At 29.9% G+C, this 23,880-nt stretch overlaps 1 protein-coding gene across 1 annotated transcript; it reads right to left on the minus strand.

Annotated features, from left to right (window-relative positions):
* Positions 1-2,654: 2,654 nt before the first annotated feature.
* LOC113549329 (protein glass-like) lies at positions 2,655-23,573 on the minus strand. The gene is made up of 5 exons (XM_026950578.1): positions 22,197-23,573; positions 15,611-15,845; positions 9,408-9,534; positions 6,882-7,079; positions 2,655-5,269 (listed from the first exon to the last, which is right to left on the minus strand). The coding sequence occupies exons 2-5, from the start codon at positions 15,793-15,795 to the stop codon at positions 4,439-4,441; spliced, it is 1,341 nt and encodes a 446-aa protein (XP_026806379.1). The 5' UTR covers positions 15,796-15,845; positions 22,197-23,573; the 3' UTR covers positions 2,655-4,438.
* Positions 23,574-23,880: the final 307 nt, after the last annotated feature.

The following is a 23,880-nucleotide window of genomic DNA, read 5'->3' on the forward strand; positions in this document are numbered from 1 at the left end:
AATATTTTTTGTGTTTATTTGTATTATACTTATATTTCTTTTCTTCATTAGTATGGTATAACTTTGAGTTATGTTGAAATGTATTATACTAAATGCATCAATGCTAAAGTGTACTTTCCACTCATTACATATCCAACTTGTTTGTAGTTAGCTCAAAACCTAGTAGAACAACAGTTGTGGAAATGTTTATTGAAAATTAATTAGTTTTGATCAGTACCACAAAAACAAAGTAGTAAAAGTGAATATAGAGTAGCAAAATAACAACTAGTTGATTACTTTTGAGGACGTGAAATCTATCACACAAGTATACATCACTCAATTTAATTGACATATTTGAACAGAATACTAAATATATTAATATTATTAGTTATTTCATTTATATACGTTACCATTAAAACATATCTATTCAAGTGTGTTGGGCGCCAAATATTAGTACAAATTGTAATTTTGTCTCATATTATAAGCCATGACTTCAGCCTCGAGATTTGTGCCTGTTGAACCTAAAGTTACTTGTTGCCTATTTGAAATACACTCGCAAGACATTTAGTATTTATAGAGCTTATTTTTCTAAGCTATACCAATATGTTGGTATTAATTATTTACCAATGTATTCAATTTATAATGGTGTTTACCTTTTTAATACTATAGAATGAGTATGGTGAAATAGATCAATGTCCAACAGTCAACGACAAACCTAAATACCTAAATGTTAATGCCAACTAACATAAGATATTATCAACAAGTTGTTTATTAATAAATAATAATATTTAAGATGATTTTCTAATAAATAATGTATCTTATAACCATTGTAAAATTTTGAATTATTCGTAACTCCATGTTTCCGTCAAGAAGATGCCATACCCGTATTTTTGTCTCTGTATTACTAATTTACATCAACAAATTTGCGGTTAACAAAACATTGTTTGATGTCAGCTTTAATATTAGAGTAAATTTACCTACTATCAAATTTAAAGGAAAGAATATTATCAAGATAATGGCATATCCTTTTATTGATATTATAATTTTAAAGCGAGTTATAGCTATGTAAAATATTGCAACTTTTAAATCATAACTCACCAATATGACATCCTCTTAAGTCTTAATAAATGAGTCTATATAACAAAATTTAGAACATTTAATTATTTTAGCCAGTAACAACGGTTTTAGATTTATATTATCTATACTTCTAATTATCTTGCATAATTTAATTTATTTGTTTTGTTTTCTGTTTATTGTTGTCACTTAAATAGATTCAATTTTTCTAGTTTATACATTTTTATTTAATAATTTTTAGTACCCAGGTAAAAACTTATTTCTTTTCACATTTTTTAAGAAATAGGAAATACAATTTATATAAAACTTACTTACTTTATAAAATGTCATCATATAATTTAGTTTTAATTGTTATTATTTAAAAGTAAAACTTCAAATCTCTATTTTACAAACCCCTCTTTCAACACAAAACTGTAAATGTTTTGAGAAAAAAGTTAAATTCATCAGTTTTTTTTTAAAAAAAAATGAAATTAATTATTGTAGTTTGGGGTAACTTTGATAATTTTTAGAATTTTTTTTACACATAATTACTTATAACAGTCATACAACTCTTGTAGTCTTGTCTACTTATAAATAAAAAAACTGAAAGTGATGTTGTTACTTCAAGTTGTAAATACTTTGCCTTTATTTAGGTTAAGTAATATTTTAAAAAACAGTAATTTTTTAAGTTTAATTTTTTGAATGTTCCTATCTATATGATATGGAACATGTAAACACCTGTCGCAGGATCTATATGCCTGATGTAGTCCTTTATGCATCAATGGGAGGATATCAGCTAATAAACTTGATGCATGAAGTTTTGTAAAAAAAAAATATGTTTTTAATTCAATTTCATCAACATAGAATTTGACCATGCTTATGAAACGCCTTATATCAGGGGTGGCAAACCTTTTTGGGGTGAAGTGTCAAATTTTCCCATTCAAGGTTTTTAAAAATTTTGACTTGCCCAAATGAAATTCATTTTTCTAATGATAAAATAAAGTTACCGATTTATTATACATTATTTTATTAAGTAAGAACAAATTTTGTTGGTAATTATAATTATTTAAATTATTTCACGTGCCATTGAAATTTAATCAACGTGTCACCTCTGGCACGCATGCCGTATGTTCGCCATCCCTGCCCTATATCAACAATTAAATTATACATGGGTTCTACGTTGCTTATTAATTTAATATTATTAAACATCTTTAAAAATAGAGACTGACGCGTTTCGGTTCAGAATTGTTTTTCGCATGCAATGATTTACCTATAATTGAAGTCATATACCATAACCATCAACGATGGGCAATGCGTTGTTAAATGTTGAACCCTGGTGGAAAAGAAATTATTACACTATTAAAGATTTGTATTGTATATATTATGTATTTTGTTATGCGTTTAAACTCGCATTTATATCGTTTTATATTTTTTCAGCCGTATTTACAAATTGTTATATAATTTTATAAGTTATTTGTTATACATAATAAATACATTGACTAGATTGAGAATATGCTTGAATATTTAAAAATAATTAATTATAATGACATAAATAACACACACAAATGTGTAAAATAAATTTTACACGCTATATAACTGATAAGAACAAAAGATCTGTTATAGTTTTTAACTTATAAATTAATAGATAACTAAAATTTGGTTAATACTTAATTATGAACATTTTAATTTTTTCGTCGTTGTCAATATTACATAGGCATATACGACGACAAAAGACTTAACTAATCCAAACAAAATATAATATGAACGAGGGAGTTGAGAGCAATATAATACATTCTATTTTATGTAATGCAGTTATCTATTTAAGAAAACAATTTTAACACTAAGTGATGTTTATATTAATCAACAAAATCTTAATATTTATCACATTATGAAATAAAAAAAAAATCGGAGATAATATTAATTATTTGTCGCGGAATTTCATTTTCACAAATCGTCAATAATTTATTTTTTTAGGTAGTTTCATAAATGATGTTTTGAACATACTATTGCAGTACTGCAATAACATAAGTTATGCTCAAAAATAAATTGTATTGTATTATGTAGGTATTCAAGGTATCTAAATAATTATATTAGTTTGGTGCAACTAAAAAAAAAAAATATATATATATTAACTACAATTGATTTGATTTTGAATTTCGAGTTTGGGACTTTGGGTATATACTATTTACTGTTAAATTCTTAAATTTTATTGTAATTGAATAAATTTAAATAAGTACGTCAGAGTAGGAACGGATTAAATTATAGTGTGGGAAATTGATTTCATAAAATTACGAATGGCACAAATAGTTGTTGCGGATATGCTGGTTAAATTATGTATAAATTCTAAATAAACAAATGAGACGATTTAATTCACGTTACTACCTACACATATATATTATATTTATAGGCGAACACTCCGTGAAGTGTAATCACGACTTTTTTCAAGTCGTCGTTTTAATCGTTATCATGTTCATTTCAGTAGCGTGCACGCGTCGATGTGGGTGTGGGATGATTCATGTCGTCTGTATAATATATTAATATTGTGCTAAAAATCAGTTGTCGTCTAGGAAGAACGAAAACTATACATAAATATAAAAAAAAGACTGCAATGCGCGCAGCAGATCATCGGTCATCGGGGAAAAACACGAAAACCTCTACAACATAATAAATTTAACTAAAATGATGATACAAATTATAACGAGTAACAAAAAACATAACGGGAACAGTATATATTGGTGTTATATAATATATTGTTTTCAACGCGCAATCGAAAACGACATCGTACCTTTACGTTATATTTGCTCGTGGTCGGTTTACCTATACATTGATTGTACTCGATGCGTACGCGTAAACCGTAATATCCGCCGTGTACGACATGTTGTATCGGTTTTCGAAAACATTACAAAATACTTACACGCAAACGAGATTCGAATGGAAAACGTAATAATATCGTGGTGCCAGGCAATCGATGGAAAAACATTGACTCCGCGCAAGTCGACGACGTACACGACAATGACATGTGTGCGTGATGATGATGTATTCGCCATTGCATATATACGACTGCAGCAGTACCGGTACCCGTGTTGTGTGTGTGTGTGTGTGTGTGTGTGTGTGTGTGTGCAGAATAAATCTCTCTTGTACGGACGAAACGCGAATCGAACCGCGACTCCGCCGAGCGGAGGAGTACTCGCAGCACCGCGTATCTTCGTCGTCCAACGTTTGCCGTGCGATTTTTTTGCGGCCGTGAACGTCGTGCGCCGAAGTTGGTTTTATTTTTGGCCATCCGCGGCGGTGTCGTTTTCGGGGAAGGAAAGGGGTCGATTTTTGCCAACAACAGTCACGACGGCGGGGTAATGGCAATGGTGATGACTTTGATGGCGGCGGTACTGGCTGTCCGCCTGCACCGTTATACAGGCAACAAAATATCGGCGCCGTTCATGCCGCTGTGGACGCGCATGTGCCTGTTCAAATTTCCGGACTGCGAGAACCGGAGTAGGCACAGCTTGCACTGGTATGGTTTTTCGCCCGAATGTATCCGCAGGTGTTTGGTGAGCGTGGACGAGTCGCTGAACGCTTTCTTGCACAATCGGCACCGGTACGGCCGCTCGCCCGAGTGGGTGCGCATGTGGGTCGTAACCGACGACGACTGCGAGAACCGCCGATCGCATATTTGGCACCGGAACGGCTTTTCGCCGGAGTGTGTACGTACGTGCGCCGTCAGGTTCGCCGCCTGGCTGAACGACTTGTTGCAATCGTCGCACCGGTACGGTTTTTCACCAGAGTGCGTGCGCAGGTGGGTCTTGAGCGTGCTGGGACGGGCGTACGTCTTGCCGCATATCCGGCACATGTTCGGCCGACAGCCATCCTCGCCGATGGTCGCTGACCCGACCGGAGAACACTCGACGCCGCCCATGCCGCAGCCGCTTACCGACATCAGGATTTCTGCGCATGGTTTCAAGTCCTTGCAATCGTCGTCAATTATCGCCGCAGATGATGACGAGGACTGCGCCGGGGCAGCCGGTTGTATGTTGCACGCGAACGGCGGCGGTGGTAGTTGTGATGATATCGGGTCCTGTGGCCGGAAATCGGCGGTGAACGAATACGTGGCACCCGACTGGTAACCGCCGGTACCCATAGACACCAATGGACTCAACAGACCTTGGTGGTGCACGGAGCCGTGATGGTGGTGGTGGTGATGGTGCACTGGCGACGGTGATGCCGGCAGAGTCCACCCGACCTACGAATCGCAACGATTTATTATTTTAATTAGTATTATTATTTCATAAGTATAGTTTCATTAAGAAAAAATTAGCTTTTAATTTATAAAAAATACTGTACGATTTATGAAGAACTGGTATAATTTGCTATACTTGGATACAATGAAATTGGTCCATTGTGTATGAAAATTGATTTCGTTAAACCATTATAACTGTTTATTTTAAAATTATCATAAAACTAATGACTACTCGGTAAGGTTTTAATATTAAGCATAAATAAGTACTTCTGTGTTATTTCGAATACTTAAAGTATTCGAGGTAGTTACGAAGTTGTAACTACCAGTCTAGTAGTGATAATCAGCTATCAGCCTGTAATAATTATGATCGATTGTCCTTTTTTTAATTATATTTCATCAACGAGTCGATGTATATAGGGAAAATAAATTTAAAGATAATTGAAATTTGAATATAATGCCAAAGGCTATTTTTAAAAGCAATACGAATAATTTTTTTTAAAAAATACTGAAATTTACATAATTATGAAAAATGTGTAAATATACAAAATCAAACCTTGTACTCTGATTATTAAGATAAATTCAAACGTAAGTCTTAACTAGTTACTTTTTATACAAGTTATGAAAAATTTGATAATATTGAACTAGCTATATAAATTTAATAAGTCTTTATCTCAGGGGGTGTCCAATTTATAGTTCTTTCTGATAAAATCATAAAATTAAATATTAACTAATAATAAAACATCATTCAACAAATTATGTCTTACAGAAGACAACTGAAGTTTATTTTATTTTATCTAAAAACTCGCATGTTATAGTGGCATGCAATGTGAATTATGAATTTTGATACTTCAAATAATATTCAGTATGTCCTAAAAGTCCTATATCAGTATATCACCCTTAGTATATCTGTGCAAATCAATATATTAAATAATATAATATCAATTAAATATTTTTATGAAATTCTTTGAAAATCTTTGTATACCATTGTACCAATATATTACCTACCTACCAATCATGTTCATTACTACTTGATCTAGCTCAGTCATAAAATTAAAAAAAAATGTTCAAAATATCATATCTGAGACAAAAAATGTCTATTCTTTAACTAATGTTACAAACAATTGAGGTCACTTCGAACATTTATAAAATATGTAATAAATTATTTTCGTTTTTATTTATAAAAATATAATAATAAATAGTAGAGATTTAAAATATTATTTTTAATTGTTATCTTTGCTGAAAACTTCACTAAAGGTTAAGATATTTACAGGTTGTCGTATAAAAATATCCGCGTTCATATCGAAATCAATTTAAGCATGCAATTCGTATTTTGCTAACATAATATGTTATTCTTACGAATAATCAAAAACTTAATTTGCTTTAACTTGATCGATTGCCATTTGCCACTAGATTTCAATGTATTTTTTTTTATTGTGTTAATCTGCATTTAAATATATTTATTTCCCACGGAGATACTAAGGGTGATGATGCATGGTATTTTTAGGTCATACTGCTGTAAACAGATAGTACATACACTACGTGTTATATAAGATTGTTACTAAACCTTACTGGTCACATGTGGTAAAATATAATAATCATATAGTTAAAAAATTACCGGTTGACATCCGAACTGAGTGTCTCCGTGTATCGGAGCGTACCCGTGCATAGTCATGTTCATGCTGACGTTCACGCTCATGCTGGGGAATTGGTGTTGTTGGACCTGTTGCTGCTGGTGGCCGGCTCCGAGCGTGGTCCAGCACGTCTGATCGCCATACGACGAACCGCCATAGTCGACCAGCGGTTGTGAATCGTCCTATATGTACAAACATAATATTATATTGATAAATATTTAATGTATTTGATGTGCGATGTATATGTGATAGCGCAGGGGAGATTTGCATCTGAAAAGTCCTGTTGCAATAAAGTATAAACAGGGTGATTTTTAAACGTTCTCGGTTCAATTTATCACATGTGAGTACTTACAATGCGTTTATTGAAATTCTGATTTTTGAAATTTTCCGACAGACCAATTTTTATAGACAATATAAATAAAACTATATGTCTATATCCTATATATATATATATATATATATATATATAATATATGTTACAGTTAAAACCCGAAATCCGTCAAAAATAGTTTCCACAAATCCTTTTAATCAAATCTAGTTTTGACTGAAAATGTATTCGAAGTTTCAGCATGCAATTGTCTTCGTTGTAATCATTGTTGATGTTCGCTGGCTTAAAACCGATCGTCAATTGTCGCGTATCACAATATACTTTGATTTCATATCGGACACTGAGAGAGAAGTAACTGAGAACAGTTTTTCAAGAAGCTTAGGGAATCGGTAGAAAAAAATGGCATTCATTATAATATCATACTAAAATCCTATGAAACAAATAACTTTTTGTGTTGGAAAATAGAATACAATGCAATTATAAATTCTACGAAATAAATAATATAATAAATGCCTATGATAGTATTATCTTAATATGTAATTATTTCTATTTTTTCTAGTTAAAATAAAACTATAGTTTAAACTATCAATATAAAAATAATGGGCTATTACTATATAGATATTTGTAGTTTCCACCAATGGCGTAAATGGGGCCGTGACTTCATGAGGGGTCGCACTTGCGACCCCAAATATAATCTAGGGGTTGCAAAATAATACTATTGCAACCCCAGACATTTTCATATTTATGGTTTATCGCTAGATAATAATAAAAAAATAATAAGTAAGTAATTATTTAGTTAAGAGGACGTATAGTAACCACATGTGTTGTCTTCGTCTTACACACTCATGACAGGATATTTTCGTTTGCCAGTTTCAATATTGTACTGTTAGTTTTGATATAATAAGAGTGAACTGACCTATTATAAAATGTAAAGGTTATATTACGTAGCCTTTTATTGATATTATTTTTAAGTAAGTTATGATCATTTTAAAATGTCTTGGACAATATAATCTTACCTTTACATTTTATAATAGGTTAGTTCACTCTTTTATCAAAATTAACAGTACAATATTGAAACTAGTGAACGAAAATTTGCTATGCCGTGAATGTAGTGTAAGACGGAGACAACACATGCGGGTATTACGTCTTCTTAGTTAATTATAGAATAAAAAATGTTAAAGAATGAAAAAATTGAGATTAAATATTATCAATACTCCAACAATGAAAATAATATAATTGATTACAATTCACAACAATAAATTAAATAAAAATTAAAGTAAATGTATTAATCATTACTATAAATACATTAAAATAAAGAACAACAATTAGACTGCTACAGCCTACAATTTTTAAATTATAAACGATTGATATTATTTATTATAATATTATAGTTTTAAAAATATATAGTTTTTAATAACATGTATCTACTACCTATAGATAAGAATAATTGTATAGATTTATAATGTATTTTATATTAATATAATCTATTAAGATATTGTTTTTATAATTTTGGGGGTATTTGGGGCAAAGCCCCCACGGGTTTTGACTGTTTTGAGCATCCTGAGTAATTTTTGCAACCCCTGATATGTTTCCCAAATTACACCTCTGGTTTCCACCAATATATTTCAGAAGCAACTAGTTCTAACTAAAAAAAGTAAGTTAAAACTAGTTTTAACGGTGAAGGTTTGAGTTATTTCTAGTTTACTAAAGGGATTTGTGGAAACTAGTTTTGACGGATTTTGGGTTTTAACTGTAACATATTATGTTAATATTTGTTACATCTTATCATCAAATATCATGGCTATCTGTTTTCATTTTTTTTTTTAATTAAAGTTTAAATGACCCTGACCCAATATAATAGTGGCAATAGAATACCTACTAAACGCTTTGGCTAAGTGTTACCACACAAAATATTATTTAATGAGTTTTCCAAAAACACCGTGGGCAAAGTGTTACAGTCTGCTAGGTGTTTCAAAAAGATATTATAATATTTTAAATTTGAATTTGTAAGATTATTGTGGTACATTCTTTACACATAAATCGGCCAGTGTGGCAATGTATTATTACATTATCTGTGACATATATACTTAAGGTCGAAAATCGTATTTTCAAATGTTTACGGAATGAACAGAAGAAGTGGCACTGAATGGATATAATAATAAATTATACTTAGTTTACTTACGTTGTGATTGGCAGACAGTCCATACGCCTGGTCATGCTGATGATGTTGTTCGTCTACTGAGGATTGTGGAGTTGGCACGGTGTGTTTGAGAGACATTAATACATCGGCCATGTCTCCACACGGTTTGCTGTAAATTTTATAATCAAATAGCATATAATACAACACACGTTTATATATATATATATATATTATATGTATAACTAAACGAGATATATTATTTAATTTATTGCATATAAATATATAATGATAGTTTATTCTACATTTATGGATTGCTTTAGTTTAAGGTTGCAGATTTTGAAATTACCAAACCTCATATCCTCAGTCGTATTTTATGTTTTATGAAAAAGAATACAACTATAGACGATTTTTTTTCTATTTTACGTTAGATCCTCAAAAAAATTGCAGGCTCTTGGGCGTCAAAAGTCTTAATCCGGACTTGAATACATCGCATTATTGCAGCACTTATATCTAGGATATTTTTATATTGAAAAACGGTCATCGATATTTCTACTAATCAAGACGTCGGCGAACCGAAACCTATTTTTTGATCGTTCGCGATCCGGAGAAACGTTTTACCTGATTTCTTAGGATTACTCATCAGGTGTAGGTACTAAGATGTAATAAGATGCAATATTGCCAATATTCATAGGATGAATTGTTCATCGCAGGAATTTTTTGGTATGATTCATGTCATTATCACCTCTAAATCCAAGACGACAGTCGTGGCACAGAATAATGTATTTGTATATTATATTATACATATTACTGATAATATATTATGTTGAAAATGACTTATCAATTTTACAAATTTTATGCGGTGTACTGGCGGGGCAATGACAAACAAGTACCTAAATATTTAATGCTTTTTAGATTTGATCATTATTTTAATTATTTAAATATTTTTAATATGTTTCTTTGTAAGGTCTTCTGAGCTAATTTTATATCCATTTCAAATTTGAATAAGCATTCAAGCTTTAAAGATCAAAAATAAAGGTTTTCCAAAAAATGAATGAGTACTTTTGTAATGATTGTAATGAATAATTAAGTTTAACCTAGACAATGTCGATCAAAGATCAAACACATTAAAGTTCCAATATAATAAATAGTACTGATCATCATTTGACGCATGTAGGTACTAAGTTTTTTCATACGGTGAACAGAACTAGCCCATTTACATTAAACACTGTAGTTATTAATTTGTTGTTTTTCTATTTGTTTATGTGTTGCTGCCTAAAAAAATAATGTCTTATTTTTGAATTGTATATGGCAATCATAAATTAGTTGATCATTAGTAAATATTGCTCCATGTTAATTAATAGTTATTTAGTGTTTCTTAATATTATTTTCTATTTAAGTATTTAATAAATATAAAAATAATGTTCATCAATATTTTTCACTAACAAAACGTTAGTGAATCTACGTTTTGGATGTTGTGAAGTATGGTCAGCTTTACTGTAAGCGTAAGAGTTAATTTTTATGTTTTTGAATGGGAAATGATTTGCAAATTTATTTACTGATTTTTAAATGTATAATGGACTGTAAATATTGAAAAAAATAGTTATGTATGATATCATAAGTCTTGGATAAGACTGTTGATAATATAAACTTAACCATATATTGGTCGTAGATATGAACATGATAAGAACATAGAATTTACAAAACATTTTTCCTGCGATAAACCGTTAGTTTTTTATTTAAAAATTAATATCTATAGCCATGTAGGTTGTAGGTGTTATGTATTTAAAACCCAGTAGCAATTTTACTTATCATTGCTTTTACAAAAACATAAAATTTAACCCTTACAAACTTCATTATCTTTATTTTAAAGTGTGACACTGTAACACAATGTTTTAGATGATACGACTTATTAATTTTGCTGTATAATATATTTTTATACATTTTAATGAATATTAAATTTTAATTTTAACTCAACTCAACTCAAGTCTTAAAGACAGATGGAATTAAACCCCATGCTGAGAGTTTAAAATATACATATGTAAATTCAGAATTTATATTAACTGTTACATGGATACATAATAAATAATTTGTAAACGAATAAGAATATCTGTATATTTTGTTTGGCGAGTATTTTAAATGTGTACATTATAGGTATGTTATATTTCAATGATTAAATGTATACTTTTTTTAATTGCATATTCAAATTAAAAATAAATCTTGTTTTAAAAGACTAATAACTAATAAAATTAGTACCTACTTGTGTCTATGACTATTATGTAGTATGGGCCAGCACATTAATTGGTACTATTTGGTAGTAGGGATCTGTCCCCTCCTGCAGGTTAGGGGTTGAGATAGACTTCTTATAAAATATCTATAAAATCCTATATTATAAAACAACACATTATACAGAAAACAAGGAGAGACAATTGCATTATTACTCCTAATCCTATACAATAGTAAATATAATAGGTACTCTTTAATTGTGAAAAAAAAAATTGGTTGCAGTGACAAGGTGAAACGATAAAAAAAATGTATTACAGTTAAAAAAAGCAATTATTATTGTGTATAAAACTGTAATACTTTTTTCAATTATCAACATGATACATTTATGAATCATAAATTATAATAGGTAGGTACATGATATTATTTGATAATTATTATTATTGCGATTTCCTGATTTGTATCAGTAACTTTATGCATAAGTCTATAAATTAGGTAAAAATAACAAAACTTTGGCATAGATAAAAAGTAAGCTAGTTAATATTTTATAATTTTTCACTAAAGATTTTTTTGGTAATTTTAAACTAAAAACATATCATTAATTAATAAATTATATGATGTTATTCAATAATATTACTACTATAATATAATGATTTTATTTAAATTATGTACCAACCTAATATATATATAACCAATATTATTATAAATTCTTTAATATTATATATAATATATATATTTATATATTTACCTTTCTTATTTAAATCATACCTGCATAGTTTCCATTCAAATGTTCATAGTTTTATTTGATAATATAACGGTTTTGTATTATTAATTAGTCTATAACTACGTCTGTTTTTACATTTATAACTGACTATTATATATGTCATACATTTTTTAAATATAAATTATATTAGTATTTTAAGAAATAATTTTCGAGTTGCTATTACAATGTGTTCTTTGACATAAGTAAGAGAATTACAACTAATTTTTTGGTTACTTAAAAATGTAATATATATAATGTATTATTATACATTTGAAAAAAGAAATTATTCATATGTAACTACTAAAAGAAAATGTGATCAAACTATTTGGTATCGAATGTGGCTTAATCACGTATGTTATATTGAATTCTATACCTTTTTAATTATCAGCATATTTACATATCTCAAAATAACTTTTTGGAAGATCCAATCCAAATCGTTTAAATAATCGTTTATTTTCAATCACACGTTAATTTCATTGATAATATACTGAATTACAACTGAATTTAAGAATAAAAATACCTATAGGCTATAAACATTATGATATTTTGGAAAAAACATAAAATGTAAAATAATTATTTCAACGAGACTATATACCTACCTACTTTTTTTTTTTAAATATTGTGATACATTAAACTATAAAAATTGTAATTAAGATGAGTATACCTACTACATATAAATACTACTAAGACACTAAGATATTTAAATTCGTGTTTTATAATATAATTAGTTACGTACATTATAGGTAATATAATTTTTTGTATAAAACGTTTACATTTTCGAATAAAAACCAATGTAAAAAAAATGTTAGAAAATATATAAGAATGATAAAGTGGAACATCTATTATCCGTCATTAATTCATCCACCGGCTTCTAATAATTTACCCGACGTTACTATTGTTATTATTGTATTTTGCGTGCAAAGCTATTTTAAACATTACAGTTTCATACAGCAGTAGTGGGCAGTGGTTGTAACTTGTTCCATTCTTCGACTCTACGCCGACTAATTTACGGAAAACGGAGTATGAACAGGTAGTTTTCGCAAACCAACATCCAGATGCTACAGGGAAAACTTAAGATTTTAACTGACTATACTGTATTAACTGTACGATAAACATTGCTGACACCTAACTTTATGTTATAGTAATTAAAATTATACCAAAAACGCGTGCTATCAATTAGATTAAAAAAAATATTGCCTAAACAATTTTGTGCGTGCATCAATAAATAAATTAAAAAGTACCTATAGAATGATAATTAAAAGTGAATTCAAAAATAAATCTTATATTAACAAAGACAACCAGAATATGAATATATTACAGTGAAATTGATTTACAACAGACTGATTTATGAAACGTTTGTTGGTTGAACTCGACAGAAAGATTTTTAAACTATTTATACCACGATTTTATATGAGTGTGTAATAGTTACCCTTAAAAGTAGTAGTACCTATACCTTTTTTATACCAATTCCCCCGAACTATCTAAAACAAAATGCACCAGTCACATATTATTATAATTATATACGTGGTTATATAATACCAATCCATAAAATACGGGAGGTAAATATGTAAATAATAATAATATTATAGGATAAATATAATAACTATAAATGGAATACTGCAATGTAATTTGTCAAAAAAGTAAAATAGTATGAAATGATAAAAAAAAACAAATTGATATTTGTAGTTATATTTATAAGGGCATTTTTTTTTAAAATCTAAACTGATCTAAGAGTACCTATCTATTTTGTTTTTATGGTTTTGATTATAGTTGGTAAATTGTTTAGAAATCCAGGCAAAATTCTGGAATCTGTTCACGCAGTCTTATATTTATTATTAAAAATATTTGAATGATATTTAAATAGAATTTATTATTTATAAATACTTATTTTTCTTTCTACAAAATTATAATCAGAAAAGCCACTGAAAAAATGACTTCAAAATGCAAACTCGTATACATTTATACATTTTAATCTTCATGGTATAAACATAAGCGTGTTAACTTCAATGTTAACTATTAAGACGTTAAGTTCATTAGTACTGGTACTACATAGTATATTTAAAAAAATCGAAATAGGTTACTATATAGCTAATAATGTTATTATATTACATATTAACATGTAAACGTTTAATATTTAACACTAATAACCGTATAGTATATTGACAATAGTATGTTAATATATATACCGGGAATGGCGAACCTTTTCCGGGTCACGTGACAAAAATTTAGAATCAGCTAGTGTTTTAAAAAAAAGTGCTATCCTAAAAAACATTTTTTCTCAGGTTGTTTTTTTAGTTTAAAACACTTAAACACTAGCAGCATATTAGATTCATTTATTGCAATGCATCTTTCTCCTGTTTTGATTTAATTGAATACATTGATTCTAGAAATGTATGTGTTGATGACTGATGCAAATATATTGAGTGTAATATAAAAATTCTTTTTCATCAATTGTAACTATGTATGATTGAATATGATAAAAAAAAAAATTTGAATGCTGTTAAAATTTGGACAACGTGACACTTTTGGAATCCGTGTCAGAATTTGCCACCTATGATATAAATTAATAAATATTATATATCATGAATTCATGAAATATACGTATTAAAATGTTATAGGTAGCTACAGTATACGGCGGATATTATAAAAAGAATATTACTATCTTGGATTCAGAAAAAAAAGGGTGTGGCCATAGCCTTTGTGTATATACAAGTACTTAGACCAAATTATAGACACATTATTTGTGTACATTATATACAAATATCACATAAATATTTAGCTCTTGTGGTCAATTTGAAATATCAAATTGCTTAATAATTATTTATTATTCATTAATTTATTTTAGGATATTCAAAATAATTTATTGAATTACAAAACCTAAACATCATTAAATATTTATATTATATTAACATAATAATATGTAAAAATTAAATTTAAAAAATAAATAAATCAAACTTAAAATTTTAACAAAAATTCTCTGACATTTTCTCCGAAATGATCGGGAATGTGACAAGCGTTAGCCATGGGTCATGGCCATTGTATCTATCGCTGATATCGATTATAAATCATAGTGTTTTATTTTATTCGAATATACCTACAATGTAGGTCCTACATATAACATATAAATACGAAAGTACGAAAGAGATATGATTTTTCGATCTAAAAACAATTGGATGTTGTTACCATATCGAATAAATAAGTATCTATGTGAATATACGAAACTATTTTTTCGTTGGTTTATTTAATTGAAAAAAACAATTACCTGTATGAACCGCCGACTGTAACGATTGCCGGTTGCTGGAACTGAACTGTTTGCTCGTTGGGCTGCTCTAGTCCGGGCGTACAGCAAGTGTCTGTGCAGAATTGCGTTGGCCCGTGCAGCATCCCCGCAGCCACCAGCAGCGTAGGGTCGCCCAGCAGATCTTCGCCACCTGCGCACCAATCCATCGAACTCCTCACTGACGCCCACTCAACCCCCGGCCATACCGTCTCCTCCCCTGAAAAATAGCACGTGGTAAACTACATTCTATTATTGAACATAAAATATAGCATTATTATATCGTATACGCTTTTATACTGTATACTAGCCTTATGTAACGTAGGTACGCTATTCTTGTAATTATTTTACATTCTGAAGGTTGACACATAATTGAAATGTATTTATAATATACGATATTATTTATGTTACATAAAAACTATCTGCGCTTTTCCATACACTTTATTTGCTTTTATGCATTGCTGTATTATGCATTAAATATGCATGTATATAAAACTAAGTTAAGTAAACATTTATGTAATAATAGTAACCAAATTTATAATTAAGTTCTTGATCAGTAAATATTAATAGACCAATAACAATTATATATATATATATCAACAAATAAAACTAGGTTGTGGCAGCAGAAGAGCATACTAATTATCATGGATACTTGTCAGCGTTGCTGCATTCAGAAAAAAGTGTCGTGAATTACTATATAACTGAAAACCCCTAACTATGCAGATCTTTGAGGGCGGGGATCTCAAACCATAATCGTAAAAGTCCGTCAAATTCTACAGCAACTACTGTTCGTAAACAACATATATAACGACGTTAAGTTAGCGACGAAGAACTGATGAACGGAGGATAAACATTAAATAAGGATAGTTTGTTTGAAATTATATAACAATTCACCACACATGAAAACTTATATTTACGAGGGCAGCTCGATTTCGTTCCAATTCCGAGACTATTAAAGATAGGGCAGGAGTTTTTGGGTTTTGCGACTTGCGCCTATCACCACCAATCGACCGCGTCTTAGAGCTAGGCACTACTAAAAGATAGAGCAGTAAAAACACAGAAAACGAAAGAAGATGAGGCAAGTTGAGTTGACCAAAAATGGTGATATGTATAATATGCTGCATGATGTAAGAAAGTTTATGTTAGCGTAAACGGAAATACTAACTCTCAGTAGGAATGGAATTTACAGATACAATAGTCAATGTTAATTGATTCACAAACTGTAAAATTTAGTGGATTGATAGAAAATATAGTAAATTGGTGAAAAGATCTGTCAGGACGGTGGACGAGCACACTTGCTTAATATGAAAAATGTCGACTAAAAGCCCAAACTGCAAATATTAGCGGTGGTGTATTTAAAGCGGTAGTCCTAAAAAAAACGTGTAGCCGACATAGTCGTCAGATATGACATCTTAGTAAATAAACAAATGGAAAAAGGTTACAATGTCATCTAGATTCACTTAGATGCATAAAAATGAACAACATTGTGCACAAGCTAAACACATGAGCTGATTATGTCTTACGCCGTACATGGACAGCTCTAATCGTACTTATGTCAAAAGAAGATGGATTAAAAATCTTACGCGTTGACTATTGTCGCCTAAACTTACAAGGTAACCTAGGATGCACAACTGCCAAGGAATGGGATATGCATCAAATATTCAGTACACTTGATCTAAAGTCACAATACTAGCAAATCAGCTTAATTGTAGAAGCACGTATATTGACAGTTTTATAAATATACTTCATTTACCGAGAGAATGGGTATTTGGGTGATTGAGTCAGGTGATCGAGATTCGAAGTGTTTTGGTTTGTGCGCAACTACATTCTCTCACACAAAATATATGTTTTGAATCGTATGATTACGCGCGTTGTTATGTTATTAAATGTTGATTATTATCCAGAAATAATATAATTTAATAAATTGTATATTGATACCACTATTATACCACGAATAGTAGGAATATATTATTGTTGTATGTTATCGAACAGAAAATTGTGATGAAGCAAACGCCAAATTAAATAAAACCCTCGCACACGCTCGAATTTTACTGTAAACCATAAAATTTATAACATTACATTCTTTTTAGGTATTTTTTCCGTAAAAATTTGTATTATATTATATTATATTATGTATATTTTTAAAGACAAAGAATCCGTATAAGTGTCGGACAGTGGCGGGCAACAACAGCAACAAAAGGTTCATAAATTTATATTCACAGAAATGTTTTTGTATAAAAATATTTTTTTTTTTACGTGCAGCATAATATTATAATGGTGTTATTATTTTCTTTGAATTCCTGCCATAATTCGCAATACACATCAAAATGTAGTGGGCAGAAGAGGGTGTGTTCGAGCGCGCCTTTCGCGTTGTCGCGAGGGTCCTGACAGGGGGCGGGCGTGCGATAGTCCCTGGCAAGGCCCGCTGTAGTTGGTCGGTCGGACGGTTGTCTGACCGTTGTCATGCCGACCAAAATATATACATGCACCCGAATAGGGATCGTGCGCGCGCGCGTATATATATAATATATTATTGTGTATAGCGGTTAGCCGTTGGCACGCGCGCGCGGATCGCTTCGTGTCGCGTACGGCTTCCGCTCATTGGCGGCGATATTAACGGGCACGCGGGGCAACGAAGACGTGTACCGGGTACAATTATATTGTTCGCTGTGGCGCGTATTATAATTATTATTACTATTATTATTATTATTATTATTATTATTATTATTATTATTAAATAGTCACTCGCCACTCTCTCTCACTCGTTCCCTCATCGCATTGCAGCTCGACGAAGACGTCACGCGTATGTGTATGGTTTATGAAGGACCGTATCGCCGGTTGGTTTTCCGCATACATGATCGGAAGGCGCGTGCACCTCACTCACTCGCTGCTACTATTCGGTGTTTAATAATTCTTGAATCTCGATCACTTATTATTTACTTATTATTATTATTGTATAAAATGCGCGTTTGCCTACACGCTCCTCACTTGCGTCTATACGCTATCAAGAGTTTGGTGTTAATATTATTATAATAACGATAATAGAGTGTAATATTAAATGCACCTCTTGATATAAATTATTATAAACACTAATGTATTATAGGTATCTATGATTTACATGTATAATATATTAATGTTGTGTGTGCTATGTAGGCTTTGGCCATTTAACAAGGCGCATGGAGCATAGCATCCCAAATCCAGTGATTATCTTATAAATACGTAATGATTAAAAATCTTGGACACGTACCACTGTGGGTCAAGATAGAGTCTGATAGACTATCGGAATAATTAAGAACGAAACTATTTAAAATAAATTTGCTGAAAACAAGTGTGTATTGTCATAAAATTAATAGTATAATTATTACGGATTTTATTTTATTTATGGAGATATAAAATGTAACAGAGATTGTATAGTAAATTAATTAATTAGTTTTTCCTCTAAAACGTAGTGTTTGATGCTTAAGCCTCCCTAATGTTTTCCGGTGATTTTTGATTAACTTTATGCCGTAATTAATCACAAATATATAATTTAACTACCGCAAGAAATAATTTTACATGGATTCATAAATATAATGCCTATATTAGCTCCTTCACTTACCTAAAATAATTTTTTGATAATGTTATTATTTTTTTTTATTGATGCTTGTAGAATCATAACAATGTAGTATGCTACTATATGCTACTTTACACCCTACTATAGTCAATAATCTTTATTGCATTATAAAATGTACAAGAATTATTAATTCTTATCAAAAAATTAAATACCTATTTCATTACATTTATATATATTATTATTTATTATATGATACAAATATAATTAATCAATAATCATTTCTATTACCTATACTATTAAGTAACTAACAATTATTAACATTTAATTTAAAAACGATATAAACTGTATAAAATCAAAAATTAAAGTCCTGATAAAAAATAATATCAGTACTATGTAAATTAAAATAATTACTCATTTTATAACTAGTATGGTAGAGTTAAATCTATATAAAATATAATATATTAAAATAAATATTTCTTTTTCTTTTTAGTTTTTTTTTTGTCATCAATAGGCTCAAAAACCTAGCAGTTTTAAATAAAATTTACATATATCAATGGATTCTTTGGAAAATCGGAAGAGTTTATAGTTTGTTTTTTCAAATCATATAGGTCCTCTATAATAGCAGTGTTTCCCGACTTCTTTTATTCCACGGAACACCAGTTGGGAAACACTGCTATATAGGGTTGCTCACTTATGAATTTTGTTTAAGCTTATAAAAATCTAAAAAATATGTTTATATACATACGGTGACAATGATATATAATATAAAATAGTTATTATTTTATGTGTTATAATATTATATTCTGTCATTTAGGCTGATAAAGCTATTATGTATATTGATGCAAAGTGTTTGGTCGAGATTAATATACTAAAAAAATCTTAAACTAATTTTGACATAAGCAATCGTGAATATTTCAATTGAAGCAAACCTGAAACGATAAATGGATAGATTTTTATGAATAGGCGGATAATTCACATACTATTTGTTTATATTTAATTAACACATAAGAAATATTCAATTTGTATTAAATATAATAATATTCTTTACTTGAAATATGCTCATTTAACATTTTATTACTACTAATTTATCATAATCAATTATATTATAAAGTTAGTATTACGTATACTTATTATTGAATAATTGTAGATAAAACTAATAAATAAACTACGAATCTAGGACCTAGTTTGACGAAGAGATTTAAGAGCATTTTTTATTATTTTCAATATACATATATTGAGCCTAAAAACTATATAAATAAGCTTAATTCAATAATTGTACAATGTAATAATTAATAATATAGTATTATTGTACAATTCAGATGGTTTAAATTTATTATCAAAATATTTAATTCAAAAGTTAAAATGTTTATTATTATTTTAAGTTGTCATGTATATGTATAAATTAAGGATGGCAAATCCAAAGCACGCGTGGCGAGGTGACACGCAAAACGATTTTGAGGGTACACGAAAAATTAAAGTACTTTTATAAACCTTAAATATCAACAAATTGGCATCAAGTAGAAAACAAAAAAAATCGCGTAAAGAAAGTAAGTTATTAATAAAGTAATGTTATTTTTATATTAATAACATTTACTAACCTTTTTTTAAATTAACAATATATTATTATAATAAAATTACGATAATTTTTTTCTTACAATATTGTATGTAATATATATATTATGTATAATACTTTTTATATCGAAAAAAATAGGTAATCTTTGTACATAACGTTCAAATAATTTGCCCTCCTTGGTATAGATAATCTTAATACTGATAAATTGGTCTGTACATTATCGAGTTTTTATAGATGAAATTATATCAACCTTCCGTCTTTAATCACAACAATAGGCATATAAATGTTACCTACTAAGGTATATAAGTAAATTATAACAATGGTTGATTTTTTTCTTATGTTTGTATTATTAAAGTGGATATTATAAAATGTACAAAAAAAAAAAAGAATGTTTCTTTCTTTCATTGATATTTATTACGAAAATTATTAATTTATTGTTAGAAAATTCAATAATTAGACAAATAATTAGTTATACAGCATTTAAAATATTTCTATCTTGTATTTAATTCTAATAAAAAATATTGAATTATCATTAAACTAAGGATTAATTTAAGAATTAAGTATCATTTAACATCAAAGCATTCTTTAAATTTTAATTTATTTCAAGCATCCTTTTTTTTATAAATAATATTATAGTTACATATATATAAATTAGTCGAGTAAAAGAAAATATTATAACATATATGGCATTATAATATACGTGTACACTGTTCAAGAAGTTTTGTACAAAACAAACAAACAAAAATTATACTAATTAAATAATTATTAAAAATGTGTTAATGCATACTATTTGTAATCCTTTCATAATTCTTAGGTGTGCCCCACTATTTTCACACAAATTTTCTGGGAACATGTAAACAATACGATGTTCATGACACAGTTGCTGTACAGTTTATCTATGCACTGTTGTCGCCAAAGAAAACTGTTCAGTATGCTCAGAGCAGAACAATCTTCTTTTAACGAATACAGAATTGTTTGTGAACCGGCTAAAATCATGACTGACTTTTAAGTAATAAATATTATATTATTAATTTAATTTTTTTTTTTTATATGTATTATAATTCATCGTTTTTAATATAGATTCGGGTAAAAGGTTTTCAGGTTTACTGACTTTCGGAAAAAATGACATTCGGGAAAAAGTTTATTCGGAAATTTCGATTCGGGAAAAGGACGTTAACCTAAGTATAAACACAATATACTATCCATTTTATATATTTTTCCATCTATTTTTTCATATTTTATCCATAGTACACCGTAGCTTGTTAAATAAAATATGTTAAAAAAAAATGTTGAAAAAGGAAATCTAGGAGAAAATTTCTTTTGCCCGTGATTATAACAAAATTATAATTTGCGCACTGGACGAAAACATAATAAATTATTATAATGTGATGGTTAGACGGGTAAGTACGATAATAATGACTCAGTTATTCAAATATTCAATATACCTGTGGGAACGGCGGCCGGGTCCAACTGTGCGGACTGCAACAGATCGGCGTCTTCCGTAGACGTTTTTTGGCGTCAAGTCATCATTGCTTCGTTATACCCAAAAAACCGAATTCCGCGTCGGCTTCAAAAACGACATCATCCATTTGGTGGACATCGGCAGACACCCGTGCTCATCGCTGTTGGTGATGCTGCTGGCGACTAAGCACGACGGCCGAAATAACGACGGGCACCATCGGGGATATACACCATAAATATTGTCCGTCGTATCCGCGATGTTATTCCGTCACAAATTCAGTAAAAACAAACGGTGTATAATAATTAAATAATAATTATAATTAAACTGCGTGTGATACGATCGCACGTGATATAAATAACGCGACTGTATGATTTGTATTGACGAGAGAAAGAAAACAAACTGGTGACGAACGATGAGACTCGAAAACACTTAATTAAATCGCCGGCAATTTTAACAAGACATTACTTATAATATAATACACGGCGGTCGCAGCGAACGCGGTGCAGCGGCCGAACCAGTGATGTCTGTGTGCTCGTGAGACACTGGTTTCGACTCCACTGGCGGCGGTGGCGATGACGACCCTCGACACGATGGCGATTAATGCCATGTGATGGGGGTTGACCGCAGAAGGGACGCCGCAACTTGTCCTCGGATGTCGCCGACTTACGTCACCCACAACTGGTGTCCACTTCCCGGCACTGCGATTGGCGCTCTTTTCCGAACCGAACGCATTCATAATCAATCGCTCGACACACACACACGAACACATACGTACATGTTTACACACCCACACACACTTATACAGTTACACTCACTCGCACACACTCATACACACTCATGTACGCGCGCGCGCGCGACTGTTTCGTACAATAAACCGCAACAACTATAATACACGCGCATTCATACATAATATTTTAATTTATATTATACTATAATAATAATAATAATGTACCGTTCAGTTCGATTCGATAGATAGTTTTTTAATATGCTTTTTAACTCCTTCGATCGTACCTGTAACACGATATTTCGACGTCAGCTACGTTTGATGATGGCTGCAGACGTTCCGCCGCGACGTGTATACCTATAATACCTTCCTTTAAGATATTTTTACGCAAATAATATAGATATATGCACATGTACGTTATAATAATACAGTCAGTTGGAATATTATATAAACGTATAATAAATACTGCTCGACTTACGACATTACGACACCAACGTATTTATATATAGCGCGTTGTACACATTTATTGACATCATTACTTCGTATTGAACTTAATTGTTTTATCAAATAATAAAACATTTTATAGAATAATAACCGATACATAAAAAACAAAACATTTCTGAAATTGACTTAAAAAGACTTTTTTACAAATATTTAACTAATATTTACGCACAAAAGATAACGAACAAGTTAAGACTCGAAATTAAATTTTATAGTTTTATTTCAAAGCCATTGAGAAATAATCTTCCACATGGGTATTAAATTATATTTTTGTAAATATAATATTATTTCGATATCTATTCCTATATGTTATTTATTGTATCTACTTATATTGGCTATATACGTATATGCATTATATTAATATATTGATGACGTTTTTGATCTTGATTATCCATCCACTATCATATCCTGCAATGATCATACATAAAGTTGGAATTTTTAA

Source organism: Rhopalosiphum maidis, chromosome 4 (assembly GCF_003676215.2).
Source record: "Rhopalosiphum maidis isolate BTI-1 chromosome 4, ASM367621v3, whole genome shotgun sequence".
In the NCBI taxonomy this organism is placed as follows: domain Eukaryota; kingdom Metazoa; phylum Arthropoda; class Insecta; order Hemiptera; family Aphididae; genus Rhopalosiphum; species Rhopalosiphum maidis.